The 19,088-nt window shown below is 55.4% G+C and overlaps 9 protein-coding genes across 9 annotated transcripts; 7 read left to right on the top strand and 2 right to left on the bottom strand.

The window, feature by feature from the left end:
* Positions 1-149: 149 nt before the first annotated feature.
* Positions 150-1,691, top strand: LTHEOB_5377 (Eukaryotic translation initiation factor 3; the record flags this gene model as incomplete). Its single annotated transcript, XM_035514515.1, has 3 exons — positions 150-458; positions 513-1,550; positions 1,611-1,691. 3 exons carry the CDS (start codon positions 150-152, stop codon positions 1,689-1,691), a joined length of 1,428 nt encoding a protein of 475 aa, XP_035373667.1.
* A 1,373-nt stretch (positions 1,692-3,064) lies between these two features.
* On the bottom strand, positions 3,065-4,772 carry LTHEOB_5376 (uncharacterized protein; the record flags this gene model as incomplete). The annotated part of the gene is made up of 7 exons (XM_035514514.1): positions 3,065-3,369; positions 3,431-3,668; positions 3,725-4,380; positions 4,430-4,451; positions 4,511-4,576; positions 4,638-4,647; positions 4,699-4,772. 7 exons carry the CDS (start codon positions 4,770-4,772, stop codon positions 3,065-3,067), a joined length of 1,371 nt encoding a protein of 456 aa, XP_035373666.1.
* A 247-nt stretch (positions 4,773-5,019) lies between these two features.
* LTHEOB_5375 (Mitochondrial chaperone) lies at positions 5,020-6,597 on the top strand (the record flags this gene model as incomplete). Its single annotated transcript, XM_035514513.1, has 3 exons — positions 5,020-5,151; positions 5,208-5,404; positions 5,460-6,597. The coding sequence occupies 3 exons, from the start codon at positions 5,020-5,022 to the stop codon at positions 6,595-6,597; spliced, it is 1,467 nt and encodes a 488-aa protein (XP_035373665.1).
* Positions 6,598-7,392: 795 nt separating this feature from the next.
* On the top strand, positions 7,393-10,458 carry LTHEOB_5374 (Tetrapeptide transporter OPT1/isp4; the record flags this gene model as incomplete). The annotated part of the gene is made up of 5 exons (XM_035514512.1): positions 7,393-8,361; positions 8,415-8,774; positions 8,826-8,979; positions 9,030-9,534; positions 9,585-10,458. 5 exons carry the CDS (start codon positions 7,393-7,395, stop codon positions 10,456-10,458), a joined length of 2,862 nt encoding a protein of 953 aa, XP_035373664.1.
* A 1,141-nt stretch (positions 10,459-11,599) lies between these two features.
* LTHEOB_5373 (Golgi membrane protein) lies at positions 11,600-12,678 on the top strand (the record flags this gene model as incomplete). The annotated part of the gene is made up of 3 exons (XM_035514511.1): positions 11,600-11,974; positions 12,055-12,165; positions 12,220-12,678. 3 exons carry the CDS (start codon positions 11,600-11,602, stop codon positions 12,676-12,678), a joined length of 945 nt encoding a protein of 314 aa, XP_035373663.1.
* Positions 12,679-13,333: 655 nt separating this feature from the next.
* LTHEOB_5372 (uncharacterized protein) lies at positions 13,334-14,449 on the top strand (the record flags this gene model as incomplete). The annotated part of the gene is made up of 3 exons (XM_035514510.1): positions 13,334-13,402; positions 13,523-14,032; positions 14,120-14,449. 3 exons carry the CDS (start codon positions 13,334-13,336, stop codon positions 14,447-14,449), a joined length of 909 nt encoding a protein of 302 aa, XP_035373662.1.
* Positions 14,450-15,042: 593 nt separating this feature from the next.
* LTHEOB_5371 (Ribosomal protein L13e) lies at positions 15,043-15,981 on the bottom strand (the record flags this gene model as incomplete). Its single annotated transcript, XM_035514509.1, has 5 exons — positions 15,043-15,450; positions 15,504-15,662; positions 15,736-15,782; positions 15,841-15,874; positions 15,979-15,981. 5 exons carry the CDS (start codon positions 15,979-15,981, stop codon positions 15,043-15,045), a joined length of 651 nt encoding a protein of 216 aa, XP_035373661.1.
* A 521-nt stretch (positions 15,982-16,502) lies between these two features.
* On the top strand, positions 16,503-18,128 carry LTHEOB_5370 (Ser thr protein phosphatase family; the record flags this gene model as incomplete). The annotated part of the gene is made up of 1 exon (XM_035514508.1): positions 16,503-18,128. The coding sequence occupies one exon, from the start codon at positions 16,503-16,505 to the stop codon at positions 18,126-18,128; it is 1,626 nt and encodes a 541-aa protein (XP_035373660.1).
* A 673-nt stretch (positions 18,129-18,801) lies between these two features.
* Positions 18,802-19,005, top strand: LTHEOB_5369 (Metallo-dependent phosphatase; the record flags this gene model as incomplete). Its single annotated transcript, XM_035514506.1, has 1 exon — positions 18,802-19,005. One exon carries the CDS (start codon positions 18,802-18,804, stop codon positions 19,003-19,005), a length of 204 nt encoding a protein of 67 aa, XP_035373659.1.
* Positions 19,006-19,088: the final 83 nt, after the last annotated feature.

The following is a 19,088-nucleotide window of genomic DNA, read 5'->3' as shown; positions in this document are numbered from 1 at the left end:
GTGGTTCTTATCGATAAGGCGGCGTTCGGGCTCGCACACCAAGCGAAACACCAAATTCAATCCTCACGACGCGCGACGCCTCGACACGCTCCACCGCACGCCCACCCACCGCCCCCCGCGCATCCCACCGCGCCTTCTATTCGCCCGCCATGAGCTTGCGCAACAACATCCCGCAGGCCGAGACGCCCGTGCGCGTGCACGCCGATGACTCGGACGTCGAGGAGGAGGCCCTCGCCAACGACTACCGCGAGCAGGTCCAGTACGATGATGGCATGGACGCTCTCGACCGCACTTCGTCGCTCGGCGGCCAGGACATCCACGCCCAGCTTGCCGCCGCTGCCACCCCGCTCGAGTTCCAGGCCACCCTCGAGACCAAGTTCGCCAGTTACGACAACTACTGCAGCCTCTTCCACTTCATCCTCAACTCCGATGGCCCCGTCGACCTCGAGGTTCCCAACGTGAGCACCCCTGCATACATTCTGTGAAGAACGGTTGTGCTGATGCATGTACAGTACTACTGGGCCTGGGATGTCATCGATGAGTTCATCTACCAATTCAACAGCTTCTGCAGCTTCAGACAAAAGGTTGCGCTGAAGGGCGACAACGAGGAGGAGATCCAGCTGCTCCGCGAGAACCCCAACACCTGGGGCTGCTACAGCGTTCTGAACGTCCTGTACTCGCTGATCCAGCGCTCGCAGATCAGCGAGCAGCTGGCCGCCATGAAGCGCGGCGAGGATCCCGCCCAGTTCGCCGGCGAGTACGGCAACCGCCCGCTGTACAAGATGCTCGGCTACTTCTCCATCATCGGCCTGCTCCGCGTTCACTGCCTGCTCGGTGATTTCAGCCTGGCCCTCAAGACCCTCGACGACATCGAGCTCAACAAGAAGGCCATGTTTGCCCGCGTCATGGCCGCTCACTTCACCACCTACTACTATGTTGGTTTCTCCTACATGATGATGCGCCGCTACGCCGATGCCATCCGCATGTTCAGCCACATCCTGGTCTACGTCTCGAGGACCAAGAACTTCCAGAAGAACGCTCAGTACGACTCCATCACCAAGAAGAACGATCAGATGTACGCTCTGATCGCCATCTGCGTTGCCTTCCACCCCACCAGGCTGGACGACACCATCCACTCCGCTCTCCGCGAGAAGTACGGCGAGCAGTTCAACCGCCTCCAGCGTGGCGGTCCCGAGGCCCTGCCCCTGTTCGAGGAGCTCTTCCGCCAGGCTTGCCCCAAGTTCATCTCCCCCACCCCTCCGGACTTCGACAACCCGGAAGTCAACGTGGACCCCATTGACCACCATTGCCGCATCTTCATGGAGGAGGTTAAGAACAACATGTGGTCGCCCACCGTCAAGAGCTACCTGAAGCTCTACACTACCATGGATCTCAAGAAGCTGGCCGGTTTCCTCGACGTGGAGCCTGAGAAGCTCCGCTGCTGGCTGCTCGTCAACAAGCAGAGGAGCAGGCAGGTCAGGTGGAGCGAGGGTGGTCTGCTCGACGGTGATGTCGTCAACAGCAGCGACCTCGACTACGCTATGGAGGGCGTAAGTGACCCTACTTTACTCACAAATCATCTTTGGTTTTGTATGCTGACTGTCAAACAGGATCTCATTCACGTTTCCGAGGCCAAGGTGGGCCGCAGGCTCGTAGACTGGTATCTCCGCAACCTTGCCAGGACCTACTAGATACCTGGATCCTAATCTGGGAATGCCTCATAATTGAAGCACAGGTGGGTCCGGGGCTGGTTTCGATGTGTATGCGGCCTTTGAGAGGGCTCTCGCGAGGAAGGAGCCTGCCACTATGGACACCAGGTGTGTGCGATGAGCGAGGAAGCACCGGGGTTTGGCCGGTAGTTCGTTCTGGTGCTCGCCGGTGGCATCATTTGCTTAGACTCTTGTTTTGCAAAAACCGTGCATGGGTAGGAGTTCTATCACCAGGTTGATTGGTTCCCGGGGATCCAAAAGAGAAAAGCACGTGTCAAGGCCGTTGTCGTGGTTGCTGGAACTGAATGCGGGACTGTTTGAAAAGAGGCAGAACAAAAAAGACCGGCTTGGGAGTTTTTTCTTTTCTCCCCTTTACGCATGCTGCTGTTGCATGATTCGTGGGACGGTCGGTAGGGGGTAACATTGCGAATAGTCAGTACCCTTTGGGATATATGAATGACGGTTAAGAATGTCATTTTGGCATTTCATGGCTTAAGCTCGCTTGCTACTGGCCGTCAAGTCTCGGTGACTCTATACGCTGATCAGGTCAAAGGTTCAGTTGAGCTCTACGCGAGTTGCTACTAGTCTCGTTTGCATCCTGAATTCATCGAGCCGCACGGGTCTAGTTGACACCATGTGTGATTCAATGAAGAGGTAAAAATTGCCATAGTTATTCGACAGCGTGCTAAAAGCTAAGATCTATTAGACTTGGCCAATTGCCGTCGCTTTGCTAGAAAGTTGAGGCGCGAGTACGACGTCGATAATGCTTTCTTTTGCAAGACCGAATGTAGGGATGTAATGAATCTATTTTGCAGATTGATTCTGCTCATTTCCTGAATTTCATTATCCTAGACTACGCCACATCCCAGGTATCAATGAAGTCCAACCTCCTATGTCTAGTACACCGCGATACCGTAAACTCAGGGACCAGGCTCATGTGGGATATCTTTTGTGTTCTGACCGATTGAGTGAGGAAATTAATGTGCAGATAGAGAAGTCATTAAGCGAAGAGGAGGTCAAAGAATACTGAATCATGAAAGGAAGAAAGCATGTTAGTAAGGAATGAACTGAGAGGTTAATGGCACCAGTCTCAGAACTCTCGTACTGAGTTGAGAATGATACTTGATAGGACCTTTGATTTGGTGCTGTATGGCCGTGGCAGTCAGCCCAGTGGGATCAATGTCCAGGCTCGAAATTAGACCGGTACCGGAGGTGCTGCTGGAAGTGATTTTAACTCAGTCTGGTTGCTGGGGGATGGCATTTATCCAGCGCAAACGGTGTTGTGGCGATTTTGTCTATGAGTAGAATTCGCGCCAACAAGAGATTCTGCCTCTTCATAGCTGACAAAAGCAGGCTTAATCGATGTGTATAGGGTCTGAATCATCCTGGCGCGCCTCGTAGATCACCGAGGAGAAGTCACTGGAAGCTCTATCGTGCCTGCCAGTCTGCCATAGACTGTTGTCATCTTCCTCATCTTCCGTGGGCTCCAAGTCGAGGACATCGTAGAAGTTGCCGGAAGCCCTTGGCTGAAACGTGTGCTGAGAAGACGGGCGAGCGGGGTTGGCGTAGTTAGGACGAACGCGCTGGGGAAGAGGCTCGTCGCAGTCATCTCTCTCGAATCCAATCTTCAGTGACTTGTACGGCTTGCGCGACATCATGCCTAATGCAGTCAGAAATTGCCTCTGTGATCCCTTGGAATGAGCAGGGTATGGGGGCCATACAGCTACGAGCGAATCCACAAAGTTGCACGGAGTTAGTGTATACAACAAGATCATTCCCTTGCGCCTTGATGTCGAGGATAATAAGGTTGTCAATGTGATCCATGTCAAGTCGAATGTTTTGCTCAGTGAGATAGCGACACGCTTCGTGTAGTCGCAAGACGCGTGTAGCTCCGTGCATGATCTTGCTCTCTATGAAGGGAGAGATTGTCCACTGCCGACCAGACCAATTGACTGCAACCTGTACACTGCTGTAGTCAATTGTCATATATTGTTTGATGGGCAATTATGACTTACCCGCTTGTTGTTGATATACATGTCATTGCGCTTTGCATAGGTGTAGAAAGCTTCGGCGTCTACGCCATGTAGAAAGGAGAGGCGTACAACTCGATCATTACAACGGTAGGCCTCGACAATCATGCCACCCTTGACGTGTGCAACAACCTCCTTGAGAGAAGTAGCTGGCGAAAAGCCCGTGATTTCAATGGTACGTTTATCATTGAGTGAGATGTGTCCTGGTCTAGAGGATGTGTCGTGCTCAACGTTGTACTCGCGGCCATAGTCATTGCTACCTCCAGTCACGGGAAGGTCATACTCAGATTCGGATTGCTCGGGCATCCGAAAGACGGGGGCTTCTGGATTGTGAGTAGTGAAGACTTCCGGGGTAGCATTAAAGCCGGCTTCAGCCTCCGAGGCAGTAACGCTATCGTACCAGCGTTCATTGGGGCGAAGCGCAGTCTCATTCATGACGGGGTTTCCTGTGAGAATGTGCGTGACATGGTCGAAGGAGCTAGGTACGGGATGTTCCATTGACTCGGGCATTGATATTCCAGCACCAAAGCCACTGGGGCGCTGTGTAGTGTTAGAATGAGCGTCGAAGCCGTCCGGATTCAAGAACGCTTCAAGAATGGTAGGCTTGATGCCATAATCAAGCATGTTCTTCCGGAGGGTGACTGTGTCATGTTAAAAACTTCTTGATCGGAGGAAATGGTAGGTTCGTACGATAGTCAGTAAGACTGCGCTTCTGTTATGACTGAAGGTTAGCGGTAGGTGCGTTTGCACATGATGGCAGTAGATACTCACCAGGAAATCATACTCGATGCCGCGAATCCGCACCATAGAAGAATCAAATGGATCTAAGGGACGTGTCTTCCCATTGGTTAGCTCGAAGATGCTGCAGATGGCAACATTGAAGCCCTGCAAGACGTACAGCATGCGCGCTTCGTTCGCGTTAGCATCAGATCTTCAAGTAGCTGCGGAGTAAGGCTTACTGCGTGACCAGGAAACGGAGATATTCTGCGTCGATTTCGAGAGTATCGCCGCAAGCGGCGGCCTGCTGCTCCATGAGGCGAAACGTAGGCGAGCGGGCAGAAAATGCAGAATGTGGAGTGTGGAAGCTGGAGCAACTGCTGCGACCAAGGGTCCTGTATCTGGAAGAGGAAGCGAGCTATGGCCGCAGACCAGACCGCAAGGGGAATGGCTGATCGCCGGGATCTGAGCTTGGCAGCAGCCATGCGCCATGACGCGCGCCGGTCGCGGCTTCCCAAATTTTCGGAGCTCGACAAGCGCAACACCGCGAAACCTGCCTGTTGATGGATCGCAATCATGGGCCCGGATCTCCGCCGCAACCTCAGCAGCAGCTAGCCGAGTCTCTCTCCGCGAGCACCAGCGATGGCGGCGGCTCGCTCATTGCCCAGCTCACGGGCAATCCCTACTTCACTGCTGTCAGTCCGATCCAACATGCATACGCCAGGGCGCGTTGCTGACAGCATATTCTCAGGGCTTTGGCCTTGCAGGCCTTGCAACTTTTGGCCGCTTAGCTCAACAGGGTATCAAGCGTGGTGCCGTGCTCCTCCGCCGTCGCTTGCTCGTCGAGCTGGAAATTACAAAGAATGACGATGCCTATCCGTGGTTGCTGCAATGGATGTACCACCGGGGCCATGCGTTAGGATCAGGGGCTGCTGCTGAGGCTTCTCGGTGCGTCGCAATCCTGGCCACCGCAGCTGATTGAGTCTTCTAATAAATAATCCAGAGATGCCGCAAGCCGTGGCTTGTTCGATGCGCTCGCACGCCGAATCACTCCCCGAATGCACCATCTCCAGCTCAATACAAGCACGTACAAGCGTGCCGACGGCGTACAAGTAACCGACTTCTATCTTCAGCCCGGACATGGAAAACACATCATGCGCTACAAAAACGCTTGGATGTTGGTCAACCGAGAGCGCCAGGGAAATCATTTGGACACCAATGGCGAACCCTTCGAGACGGTCACGCTCACGACACTGCAAGCTCACAAGCACGTCTTTGAGCAGCTCTTTGCCGAGGCCCATAAGATGGCACAGCAGAACCAAGAGGGCAAGACAATCGTCCTTGTCCCGGACGCATTTGACTGGAAGCCTTTCGGGCAGCCGAAGCGGAAGAGGCCGCTCGAGTCGGTGGTGCTCGAAGAAGGGGTCAAGGAGCGGCTGGTCCAGGACCTGCAGGAATTCATCCAGAAGCGAGAGTGGTACTTTGACCGGGGAATTCCGTATCGGAGGGGCTACCTGCTCTACGGCCCGCCGGGGACGGGTAAAAGCTCGGTTATTGAGGCGCTTGCGGGCCACTTAAATTTCAACATCGCTATGCTTAACCTGAGCCAGCGGGGCATGACTGACGACAGGCTGCAGTTCATGCTGACCAAGGTGCCCCCGCGGACCTTGGTGCTCTTGGAGGATGCGGACGCGGCCTGGGTGAATCGCAAACAAGCCAATGAGGACGGGTACTCTGGAGCATCAGTCACCTTCTCCGGGCTCCTCAACGCGCTTGACGGCGTCGCTAGCGCCGAAGAGCGTATACTTTTCCTGACGACGAACCATGTGGAGCGGTTGGACGAGGCGCTGATCCGGCCGGGCCGAGTGGATGTCACAGTGCGTATAGGAGAGGCAACGGGTTGGCAGATCAAGCAGCTGCTGGAGCGTTTCTACGGCGAGGCGGATCCCGACGGCGCGGGCCGGCAGAGGTTTTTGGAAAAGGCGCGTAAGCTCGGCCTAGTGGGTGCGCTGAGCCCGGCTGAGCTCCAGGGGCTGTTCCTCTACAACAAGGAGGATCTGGAGGGCGCCATTGCCAGTTTGGACGAGGTTGCATTGATGCACGCGCATTTGGCGCGCAAGCTGAATTCGTCAGACGAGTGAGCGGCGGCGGCGGCTCGATACCCTGTACAGTAAAAGTATGTACAATACAATACGATACAAATGCTAGACAGTGTGCTTGCAGCGAGGACCCTTGAGTGTCAGAGAGGCGTGCAACAGGCGGACGGCGCGCGTGCCAGGCTGGCAGGCTCGGTGCTATTTGTCGGCGGGCGGCTGCAAGGGACGGGCCTGCGCATTTGGGCGGTCGCTCCGTCGGTGACGACAGCGGGTGGGCAGCATGTCATGCGCACATGCGGGAGAGATGCGTGACGAGCAGAGAAAAAATCCTGCGATCGCTGCTAGGACCGCGCTCACCGCCGCGCCTGCCGCTGCAAAGGCGAGGCAAGGCCCCACGTTGAGTCACGTTCCGCATTTCGCCGCTTTATCGTACGGCGGATCTAGCCTCGTTATCTGATGGAAGAGCCTGCCCAAGCCCCAAGCGTCCCAGAAGCCTGGCTCGCAGCTGTGTTAGTGACGCGCCGTCGCATGCAGGCCTCCGAGCTCGCGGAACAGGCGCCGGCCAGTCCTTCCACGTCAGGAGCGTGTTGTCCACGTCCTGACGACCACGCCTCATCCGCCGCGCCCAAGCTAGATGGCACGCCCAAGCCGCAATCCCGAAGCACAAAAAAAGCAACCCTCTGCATCAGCCACCTCCCCGATGCTGCCTATCCACCTTTCCCTCCCCGCGCTGTACCACCACACCCTCACGCCTGCCTGCCACATTCTTCCACATTTTCCTCCGCCCTCGGCGACTCCCACGCGCCGGGCCCCAGCACTGTCCCCCGCCCGCGCACCACCATGTCAAAGGTCCCGCTGCTGCTGCGCTCGTCGCCCGCCCAGGGCACCGGCTCCTACGGCGCTTTGCCCGTCCAGATGCTGAGCACGAGCAACGAAAGCTCTGCCGACGAGGGCGTGCACGACCTCGACCACGCCATCCGCACCGGCAAGCGCAAGGCCGCCAGCAACCTGCGCGAGGCTGACACGATATCCGAGGAGCCCGAGTCGAGCAAGTCGACGCGCAGCCGTTTTGCTTCAACCGGCCGGCTGCTGAACCCCAAGGGCAGCAGGCGGAGCCGCAGGAAGAGTTTGCCAAATTTCAACCTACCGGACGAGCACACTTCCGCCGTCGAGGCTTGGGTGGGCAATCTGGACGGAGAAATGGAGTCCGACGAGGACACGCACTCGGAGTCAGGCCGCTCCGATAACTCTGAGGCCATCGATATTGACGGTTCCGAGGGCAATTCGGAGGCCGAGGAAGAGGTTCAGAGCAAGCCGGCTGAGGAAAGCCCCTCGGACGACTCGCCCTACCCTCAGGTGCGCGCTGCAGTGCGGCCCTCAGACGACACCTCCCTCTCGATCAATACCCCTCGAATGTGGACGCTATCCATGCTTTTCTCCATCCTCGGCTCCTCAACCAATTTGTTCTTTTCCCTCAGATACCCTAGCGTTAGCATTACACCTGTCATTGCGCTTCTGCTGGTCCACCCCCTTGGTCTTTTATGGGATCAGCTTTTGAAACGCCCTGACGACCCTGCCGAAGTCTTCACCAACGGGTCAATCCACCACAGGGCCGCAGACTCGCAGGACTATGGCTCATCAAACGGCGCAAGCAGAGATGGCGATCGCAGCGCTTTGCATGGCAAACGTGGACGGAGCTGGGCACGCAGCATTCGGTTATGGCTTGCGCAGGGGAGGTGGAATGAAAAAGAGCACTGCTGTGTGTATATCAGCAGTAACGTCTCGTTCGGATTTGCTTTTGCTACCGATGTATGCACGTCTTGCGCACGTTCGACGCACACGCTCGCTAATGCACTGTCCAGGTCATCGTCGAGCAATCCATGTTCTACCACCAGAAACTCACCATCACCTATCAAATCCTCCTCACCATCTCAACTCAGGTTCTGGGATATGCTCTTGCAGGTCTCACCCGACGCTTCCTTGTCAGACCTAGTGGAATGATCTGGCCCGGCACCTTGATTTCGACATCAATGTTTTCCACGTTGCATAAGCAAGACAATGCACCAGCCAACGGGTGGCATATTTCACGTATGAGGTTTTTCCTCTATGTCTTCCTGGGATCGGCAGCATTCTATTTCCTTCCTGGTCTGCTCTTCCCGGCTCTGAGTTATTTCAGCGTCATCACATGGTTTGCGCCCAAGAACGTCGTTGTTGCAAATCTGGTCAGCCAATTCCGCCCTTTCATGGTTTGACTTGACGCTGACAGTCTTTAGTTTGGTGTTGCCTCTGGTCTCGGACTATTTCCCATGACATTTGATTGGTCGCAGATTGCGTATATTGGCTCTCCACTGGTCGTGCCTTTTTGGGCTGCTCTCAACATTGTTGGAGGGCTAGTGGTTGTCATGTGGATCATGGCCCCCATAATGTGTATGTCCATGCTGTGCGATGTGTTGTAATACTTGCTGATTTCATCCCAGACTACCTGAACGTCATGTATTCCTCGTACATGCCAATTCTATCAGCCGCCGTCTTCGACAACACTGGTAAACCGTACGATGTCAGCAAAATTCTCACCGACAACTTCCTATTCGATGAAAAGGCCTACGAGAGCTACAGCCGTGTATTCTTGCCAATCACGTATGTGCTGAGCTATGCCCTTCAATTTGCAGCTCTTACTGCGCTGCTTTCGCATACGGCATGCTGGCACGGAAAGGACATTCTGCGGCAATGGAAAGCATCCTGGAAAGAGATCAAGGGACAGAGCGAACAACCCGGGTATCAGCAAATTCCCCAGGAAGACCGTTCTCTGCGCCACAAGAAGTCAACCCGTAGCATGACAGCTTCGATGCCCGATCTGGACAACATGATGGGCGTGGAGGATGTCCACAACCGGCTGATGAGGAGATACAAAGACGCGCCAATGTCGTGGTATCTCTTCACAGGAGTCGCCATGACTGCAATTGGCATGTTTGTGGTGGAATAGTAAGTTTCCCTAGCAGCTATGCTACGCACAGCTCCTGACTTGATTCCAGTTACCCCATTCACCTGCCTTGGTACGGTCTTTTGCTCGCTCTGGGAATTTGCACCCTCCTCTTCATTCCTATCGGCATCGTGATGGCGATCACCAACCAGCAAAGTAGCCTTTACCTCATTTGTCAGCTCATCTGCGGTGTAGTGTTTCCTGGACGACCGGTTGCGAACATGGTGTTTGTGACATATGGATATATCACATCCACTCAAGGCTTGAAATTCTCGTCGGACCTTAAACTTGGCCACTACATGAAAATCCCACCGAGACTGCTTTTCACGCTCCAGCTCGCGGCCACGATTGTTTCCAGCCTTACTCAGATTGGCGTCTTGAACTGGATGCTGGCATTTATCCCTGGTATCTGCACGCCGGAGGCCATCAACGGCTTCAATTGCCCAATCGCCCGGGTTCATTTCAACGGAAGCATTTTGTGGGGTGTAGTTGGTCCGGCGCGGTTTTTCGGGCCTGGAGCACTGTACAGACCGCTTGTTTGGGCTTTCTTGCTCGGCGCCGTTTCCCCTGTCGGGGTGTGGCTCCTTGGCCGAAAGCAAAAGCACAGCGTTTGGCGAAAGGTCAATCTTCCGGTGCTTTTTGGCAGTCTTAGCTGGATTCCGCCAGCAACCGGCCTCAACTTCTCGGTGTGGGCTGTGGTCTGCTGGCTTTTCAACGACTTCATCCGAACTCGCCATAGCGCGTGGTGGAAGAAATACACCATGACGCTTTCCGCAGCGCTTGACTCCGGCGTCGCAGTTGGCGTTGTCATCGTTTTCTTCGGAGTGATTTACCCCGGCTTCAACAAGGGATTCAGCTGGTGGGGAACCGAAATCTTCAAGCAGGTGCGTTTCGTCTCAATCCTGGGCTGTCAGACGGCGAACTAACGTATTTGACTTAGGGTTGCGATTGGCAAGCGTGCTCATATAGGACTGTCGAACCGGGAGAGCACTTCGGCCCCGGCACATGGTGATGACGAAACGAGAAAAGACTAAGAATGCACGGCCTCCTTAGTAACGATGTTCCGGACGACGCACGACGACGTGTCCCGGAACTCCCCATGATACCCTTCTCTTCAATGACTGAGCATTTTGCGTAGACGCCGTGATTGAGCAGCATGTTGAGTGTTCTTTGATTATTGTTAGCATTGCGGCCTTGATTCTCGATAATCAGTTAAGCGTTTAGTTTTGCGGCACCATTTTTTTTTTCTTTTTGATACATTGCATTCAGTCCGTTTGGTTCGCGTAGATGCATGAAGTGTCACTTTGACATGATTGGAATTTGCGGTAGGCATAGCGCGCAAGAGCGGAATCGCGACGCAGTAGAGAAGCATAGCATGCAATGGTTTGGTTTGTTTGCATTTCTGGCGGAAGCAATTGGCATAGGCTGGCGGCCCCTGGAAGATACTGGGTTTTCTAGGGATGAACAGGAAGGCATGAGCATGACATGCGAACGTGCGAGCATTTTACAACTGTTTGAATCGTAAATGCGAGAAGAGATCGATTATAGAAAAGAGTATCATTTTCAAGAAAGTGACACAAATGAATCACTATTTGATAGGATGAAGGTAGAGCCAAGCTTGTGTACCCCGATTGAACTTCGTCTGGCCCTCCTCTCACCTGAGGTCCAAACTGAATACTACGGCACGCCCGGATTCTATATTTAACACTTCCCAGATAACCCTAGCGTATGACAAAATTGCGCTGTTTCCGGAATTGCGGAGGGGTTTGGTAGTACATAAGCTCGAGACGCACGTGACCTCTTTTGAGACCACTTCACCGCGGAAGCTAAGCTAGGCCGCACTCATTCCCGCACGCCTCCACCACAACTTAGCTGCGCACCCGCTACAGACTCCCTCTCCTTGCCGGCGTATATCTCCGATCGCTACCTTTGCACTTCCGCCTATCGCATTCCCAAAATCTCGACCTCCCGCCCGCAATCGCCCCATCTTCTACCCCGACACGTATACGCAGTTCCGGGGCGGATCTCCACTCACTCGCCCACCTCACCCACCCACGCACGGAGAATATGTCTAATTACTACGGCGCGCCCAACGCAGGGGGCTCGGGCGCATATGGAGGCCAGCCCGGCGCCGCGGCGCAGAACCTGAACTTCTACCAATCGTCCTACTCGGCACAGCCCGTGTCGGGACACACGACGCCCTTCCAGGCGTACAATGGCGGCGCTGTGTCCAACGCATACTCTGGTGCAGGCTTCGGCGGCATGGGCAACATGGCAGGACCGAGCGGATTCGGCGGCGCGGTGCCCGGCGTGAGCGGCAGGATGGGCGAGCAAGGTGGACTGCGGACGGGTTGGCTTGCAGCATTTGGAACCGAGGGCTACGAGGGCGAGCCGCCGCTGTTGGAAGAGCTGGGCGTGAACTTTGGGCACATCAAGATGAAGGTACGTGGGTGACGGAAGACAGGGTGCCGTTCGGGCAATGTATCAAGGTGCAGGTTTACTGACGGCGCGGGCAATGGCAGACTCTCACGGTGCTGAACCCGCTTGCGAGGATAGACCAGCACATCATGGACGACTCGGACCTGGCGGGTCCGATCTTGTTCTTCCTGCTATTCGGTACCTTTTTGCTCTTCGTAAGTTCTTGCTCTCCGCTCAGCATGCGGTGCAATCGCTGACGCTGTAAACAGTCCGGCAAGGTACACTTCGGCTACATCTACGGCCTGGCGCTGCTAGGTAGTACCTCGCTCCACATGATCCTGTCCCTAATGTCTCCACCGGTCGACCCTGCCACCGCCAGCGCGTCCGGCCACCCGGCGCACCCCACCACCTCGTCGCACTTTTCTTCAACCCTCACGTTTCCCCGCTCTGCGTCGGTACTGGGATACTGCCTTCTGCCGCTGGTCCTGACGTCGTTGATCGGCATCGTCGTGCCCATGGACGGTCCATTTGGATATATATTGACGACAGCGGCCATTATGTGGTGCACGTACAGCAGCAGCGCCATGTTTTGCGCAGTTGGTCGCATGAGCGGTATGCGCGGCCTTGTAGCCTATCCTCTGGGACTGTTTTATGTGGGCTTTGGTATCATGGCAATCTTCAGCAGCAGGGGAACGGGTGGCTTAGCGGCGAAGACCACGGCTGCGTGAGAACTGGCTAGGCAGCGAAGGAGAGTGACAAGCTTAGGACTTGTTTAGTGCGTCGCTGTCAGCGTTACAATGTAGGGTGCTAGAATGCATGCATGGATGGACTAGCGCGGATATATTCGACGGAGCCGATGCAATTGCAGGTTGAAAGGAAAAGCAAGGCGTCTTTAAGCGGATAGAGGAGGCATGTATGACCCGTTTCTGGCATAAGTAAATTAATTAAAAAGACATCTCGAACTACCGGTTGATGTTGTACCAAACGGCCTCTTACTAGCGCCGCGTGCTCGGCAGCGGGACGCGTCCTGCCGAAGGACGCATACTTATGGCCGCCATCGCATCTCCTTCCATTTCTCAACTCTACATCCACCACAGCCACGGCACCAACACGTAGAACTATCCTTAGACGTGCTGGGCAAGTCGCACACCTCCATCCCTAATCCCGGGCTTCCCTTTCTGCTTCGCGCGTCTTTCTTCTACTTCTCCCGCGTTGCTGCTTACTTTCTTAGCTACCTTTCCACTGGCAGAAACATTTCAACTCGGTCGCTTCGAAGATCTTGAAGGCGCCACAGTCACTTGTAGTGACCGGAAAAGAGCTTGGATAAAGACCCCCGGTAGACTGTCGCAAGATCCTTGATACCTTTCTAAATCCAGCTCCAAGATGGTACAGCCTACTGCCAACTCCGCGGGGCCGGCTGGAGACATCTCTGTGAGGGAGTGGATTTGCTGGGTAGGTAACTTCCACGTCGTCCACCGCCGTCTTTTCTTGCTCTATCCACCAATTGCGTCATTCAATCTCCCACTTGTTGTTGCTTGCCATCCGAACCGCAGACTCACCCGCCACATACAGGAAGGCGAAGGCCCCATGGAGCCCACGACGACCCTCGTCCTAACCGCACCCAGCAACACGTTCCTCGACGTGCGGCTGCTGCTGCCAACCCCCCAGACGCCGCCGTCGGAACTGCCACTGCCCAACACAGGCGGGCCGCTCAACCGCCTCGACTGGGCCTTCTCGGGCGTGTCCGAGACGTTGCCGCCGATGGTCATGCCGCAGATGCAGCTCGCGGCCGCGCACACGCAGGTGCCGCCGCTGGTGCCGGTCGAATACGGCCGCCTGTACGATCCCAACGCGACAGGACCGTGGGGCAGCGGCGCCATGACGGTGCCGAGGAAGCGGTGGAGGCACGTCATCGACAGCAGGTGCGTCGCACCGGACCAGAAGCCGGCACAGGACGAGGGCGAAATGTACCCCGTCGCGGGCAGGCCCGAGGCGTGCTTGGAGATCGGCCGGATGGAGAGGGAGAGGGGAAGCGGCGTCTCGATCGGCTACCAGGAGCTATGGGTCACGGTGGAGCCGAGGGTGAGCTTGTTGTCCTTTTGTTTCTTTCCATGCTTCACTCTTGCGATTGGGGCAGTCTCCGCTAATTGGTACGCGTTCCGATCATAGTTGGTCGGCACCGAGACTGGCCGCCACGGCGTTGTGCTCTCGCTCGATATGCCCGAGCGGCAGGCCCGCGGCATCGTCGTTCGCGTCGCGCAGTTCTGCCAAGCGCTGCTGATGATCAACGGCCAGATCGACCTCGAGCGCTGGGAGCATTTCGTCGGCGCCCAGGGTACCATGGGTGAGTGGCAGCGCGTGGCGAAGCTGGGGAGCAGGTTCCTGCCGTGCGCTTGGACGTTCGAGGATGGTAAGGCCATGCTGGACAACGTGGCTGTTGGCAGCACGCTGCAAGATGGCGAGATGATGTGGCAGGTGCAGGAGAGGTTTACCTGGTAATCAGTCCCGACTAGTGGACGGATGTTGCGATGCTCATGGTTGGCTTGGTTTCTTTGATGAACGGAACGGCTTTTGGGATACTGATTTGGCGGTGGGCTTGTGCGGTAGGATATCATGGCATGGGAAGGGGAAAGTCTCGTGGAACCGACTTTGAGCTGTTTTATATGAGAAAAGAAGTCCTGGACGAGGAGCAATACATGCACGGGGTAAAGTATCGGTCTCATCTGGGCGACCATTTGCTTGCTGTAAAACGAAATTCTATACATTCCTAAGGCTTTAGGGCATTAGCATGCGAGTCGACTTTCGAAATGGGCAGAGGCTTGAACGGAAAATCCGAGAAGCGGTGCGTGACGAACGTGTCAAATTTGTCAAATTTGCAATTCACTGCAAGACAGACTGTAGACACGCCAAAACTTCCAGTGATTCACAGAGCAGGCACATTTCACTCGTAAACAGAGGCAGTCCTCATGTTGGGTATCTTAAAAGCCAAGCAATCCCCTTGATTTTGGTACCATAAATTAGGCATGATGCTTGTCCCGTTCCTGTTATAGGTGCAAGCAACGAACGCCAACCCAGCACTTTTTTCATCCCATCTATTTGGCCTTCTCAGCGGCAGCCTCAGCGGCGGCCTTGGCACGCTTCTCACGGACACCAACAAGGCGAGCGTCAGAGCGAGCGACACGGAGAGTGCGGAAAGCGTTCTCGGTGGCGGGGTGGGCGGAGATGGCGCCCTCGGAGAAGCCGACGTCCTGGACGACGGGGAAGGTAGCGGCAACGTTCTTGACGTTCTCGCCGGCCTTGACGGCCTTGATCTCCTCAGCGGAGGCGTCACCCTTCTTGGCCGACTTGGTGCCAGTGCGGCGGGGGAAGACAATGAGGCGCTTCCTGTACTCCTGGAGGCGCTCGACGTTGGCCTTCAGGGACTCCTCGGAGAGGTTCTGGCGGCGGGGGTCGACCGAGATACCGATGGTGGGCGCAAGCTTGCGGGGGATACCAGCGGCCTTGAAACCGGTTAGATTGTTGCCCAATCTCCTCTAACAATTTCAACTCATACCTTCAGCTCAGCGAGGGAGAAGCCACGGCCGGCGCGGACGCGGCGGTTGTACTTGACGGAGGGGCAGCGGACGACGGGCCTCAGCTTGTCGACCGGGCGAGGGGCGACGGCAGCAGCCTTAGCCTGGCGGGCATCGCGCCTGCTCTTCTTCTTGCCGGCCTATTCGACGGGGTATTAGAGAAAGTCCGCTCGATCGGCGCCGCTGCTCTCAGCCGTCTGAGAGGGGAATTACCTGATCGAAGTGAACGCGGACGCGGCGCTGCCAGTCCTTGCGGAAGTCTGCAAGCCATTGTCAGAAAAATTGTGGTGGTTGCGGCTGATCGGAAATTTTTCTTACGGTTGTGAGGGATCTGGTTGTTGTGCTTGATGGCCTGTTACGAAAAAAATATCAGCGGTCTGCTGCCTCGGAGCGCAATTTGCGCGAATTCGCTCGGAGCGTGCATCGTAGCGGTCGCATCGACGCGTGGCGACGTACCATTTTGACGGTTGTTGAGCAGGCACTGGGTTAGCCGATTGTCGTCGTCGCTGTCGGAGTCTCGAATAAACGGAAAGTTCTGTGGACGGGTTGAAGCGAAAAGGGATCAACATTCTGCCGTAACGCCGGCGCTAGTCCCAAGGCCGGAATGGCACGTGCCCATGTGACCGGAAGCTCCGACCATCAAGGTATCAGCCACCTCCAGACGTCTCTGTCCTCTCTGTCATCAGAGAAAAACTTATCAACACCTGCATCATGATCACACGGTCCTTGTTATCGTTCATTTTCGCTGTGGGCGCATATGCGGCTCAGCCTTCAGCGCCGTCGCCCAAAGCGGCACCTCTCCGGGAGTTGCCATGGGCTCAACTCAACTTCCTCCATACGACTGATACGCATGGCTGGCACGGCGGGCACCTACAAGAGTAGCTCTCTCCTCCTGCTTGTGGGACCTTGATTCTGACTCTGCTTGGCGCAGGTCTTCTTATTCGGCTGACTGGGGCGACTACATCTCCTTTGCCAAGCATATGCGCGACCGTGCGGATGCGGACGGAGTAGATCTTCTGCTCGTTGACACAGGAGACCGTGTTGAAGGGAACGGCCTCTATGACGCATCTGAACCGAAGGGAAATTACACGTTTGACATCTTCAAACATCAACATATTGACGTCATCTGCTCCGGCAACCACGAACTGTACAAGCAGAACTCATCCGAAAATGAATTCTACTACACCGTTCCTAACTTCAACGGTAGCTATCTTGCATCCAATCTGGACATATATAATCCGGAGACCGGAGAACTTCAGCCGCTTGCCCCAAGATTCAAGAAGTTTACTACCAAGAATCAAGGCATCCGGGTCCTGTCCTTCGGCTTCCTCTTCAACTTTGCTGGAAATGCCAACAACACGGTCGTCAAGTCTGTCGAAGACACGGTCAAAGAGAAGTGGTTTCAGGATGCCATCCGTGACAAGGACATAGATCTCATTCTTGTCATCGGTCACGTGGCTCTCCGGACGCCAGAGTACGAGCATATCTTCAAGACGGTCCGATCCGTGCGGTGGGACATGCCGATCCAGTTCTTTGGTGGCCATGCTCATGTGCGGGACTTCAAAACGTTTGATGCCAAGTCTGTCGCCATTGCCAGCGGACGGTACATGGAGACCATCGGCTTTCTTTCGATTGACGGGCTAAGCACCAAGAAATCCGAGACTCAGACAGCGGGACTCACTTTCGCACGTCGATATATTGACAACAACCTCTTCTCGCTCCACCACCACAGTGGCAAGAACGAGCGCACGTTCTCAACGCACGAAGGAAAGGATGTCACGAAGATGATCACCAAGGCCCGAAAGGAATTGAGACTCGACGATAAACACGGCTGCGCGCCGCAGAATCTCTGGGTCAATCGTGCTCCATTCCCCGCGAACGATAGCATTTTCACATGGCTGCAAGAGCACGTTCTCCCGACACAGCTAAGCAACACTTCCCGGATTGCCAATGACAAGAAGGCGCTCATCATCACCAACACTGGAGCGATGCGGTTTGACATTTTCAAGGGCCCTTTCACGAGAGATAGCACTTTTCTCGTGTCACCGTTCACCAGCGGCTTCCACTACATCAAGGACGTGCCGTACGCTGAAGCGCAGAAGGTCCTGCAACTCCTGAACGACGAAGGACGGGTGGTTCAGGCGTTTTCCGAGGGCCCTTTGGATCCAGCAGTGCTTGCGCCGCCTGAGCAGCAGAGCGGCCGCTTGAGCCTTGGTTCAAGTCGAGCCTTCAGGTCCGAGATTGCTGAGCATAGCCGGGTGCAAGCACCCCTCACGCCAAATGATAAGCCGTCCGACCTCATCCCGGGCTATACCACGATTGACGATGCGGGGGAAGACGGAGACGATACAGTGCACTCGGCGATCAAGTTCTTCGAGGTCCCGAATTGCATCCAAGCAGAACTTGGCTTCAACTCGACAGACCCGAAGGAGAAGAGACCGGAAGAGGTTGACCTTGTATTCAACGAGTTCCTGCAGCCGTGGATCCTGGTCGCTCTGAGGTACCTTGGGCAGGAGTACAATGTATCTGACACGCACCCATACATGGAAGGTAGGAGCTTCACGAGCATCATCACGGACTGGGTCGGTGCTCACTGGGAGTGCTGATGGGATTTTGTACAACGAATGTACGTATGGTGTTAAGGGTATTTCATGGCTAGATAGATATCAAATGGGAATCAGGCTGATGTGGGAAGCGAGCGGGAGGCAGTGTTGCTCTGTCAGCGTGCTTGATCAGCCTCATAGACGCCATTATTGCGTCAGTTGGCAGTTTCGTCACTGTTTGCAATAGCTTCCAGATCTAGATTGCGTGCGGAGAAACCCCGGGCCGGTGGGCGTTCCTTCCTCTCCATCAGTGACGACGTTCCTTAGTGGACGATGCACACATGACGTCACCGTGGGGCTGGAGCATGATAAAGGTAGAAGAGGGGAACGCCGTTCTCCTCAACAGCAGCATCCAACAAGTCTCGCAGCCCTCTCACGTCGCTCTCAAGTCTCTACTATCAAGGTGAGTTTGCTCCATAAATCATCTCAGTCAACCTCGTTCAGCCATTGTTGCACATTGAACCAAGGGATCATGATGGCTGATGGCAACACGCAGAACCCTCTGACCGATCTGAAACTGTACGCGCAACCCTCATCAGCGTATCCCTCGTCGTTCAAGATCTTCTCGGTCGAGGGTCAATTCACCCTATCCTCAGCCGCACCCACATAATCTCCCACACTTATGCACAGCCTGCTAACGCAGCCATTGAGCAGTTTCTCCACCCGCCTAACCACAATGTCTGCCCCCAAAGCCGGTCGCCAGTCCCCCGACCCCGAGCGTCAGACCGACGCCCAGCTGAAGGGTGCGGCCGCTGCTCACCTTGGTGCCGGCCCTGAGCAGGGTTCGAAGCAGGCTTCTGAGCAGGACAAGAGCGGCCTTACATCCAACCCGGTTCATATCCTCGCGAAGCACGCCGAGGAGACGACTAGCAAGAAATAATGGAGTGGCTGATACCCGCACGCACGTGCACTTCGGATGAAGTGTTGGTGAAGGACAAGCTTAGGCCAAGCATTGGCCGAGAC

The sequence above is a fragment of the Lasiodiplodia theobromae genome, assembly GCF_012971845.1.
Source record: "Lasiodiplodia theobromae strain AM2As chromosome Unknown scaffold_15, whole genome shotgun sequence".
In the NCBI taxonomy this organism is placed as follows: domain Eukaryota; kingdom Fungi; phylum Ascomycota; class Dothideomycetes; order Botryosphaeriales; family Botryosphaeriaceae; genus Lasiodiplodia; species Lasiodiplodia theobromae.
The sequence above is the reverse complement of the archived record's forward strand: the minus strand, read 5'-3'. Positions and strand labels throughout refer to the sequence as shown.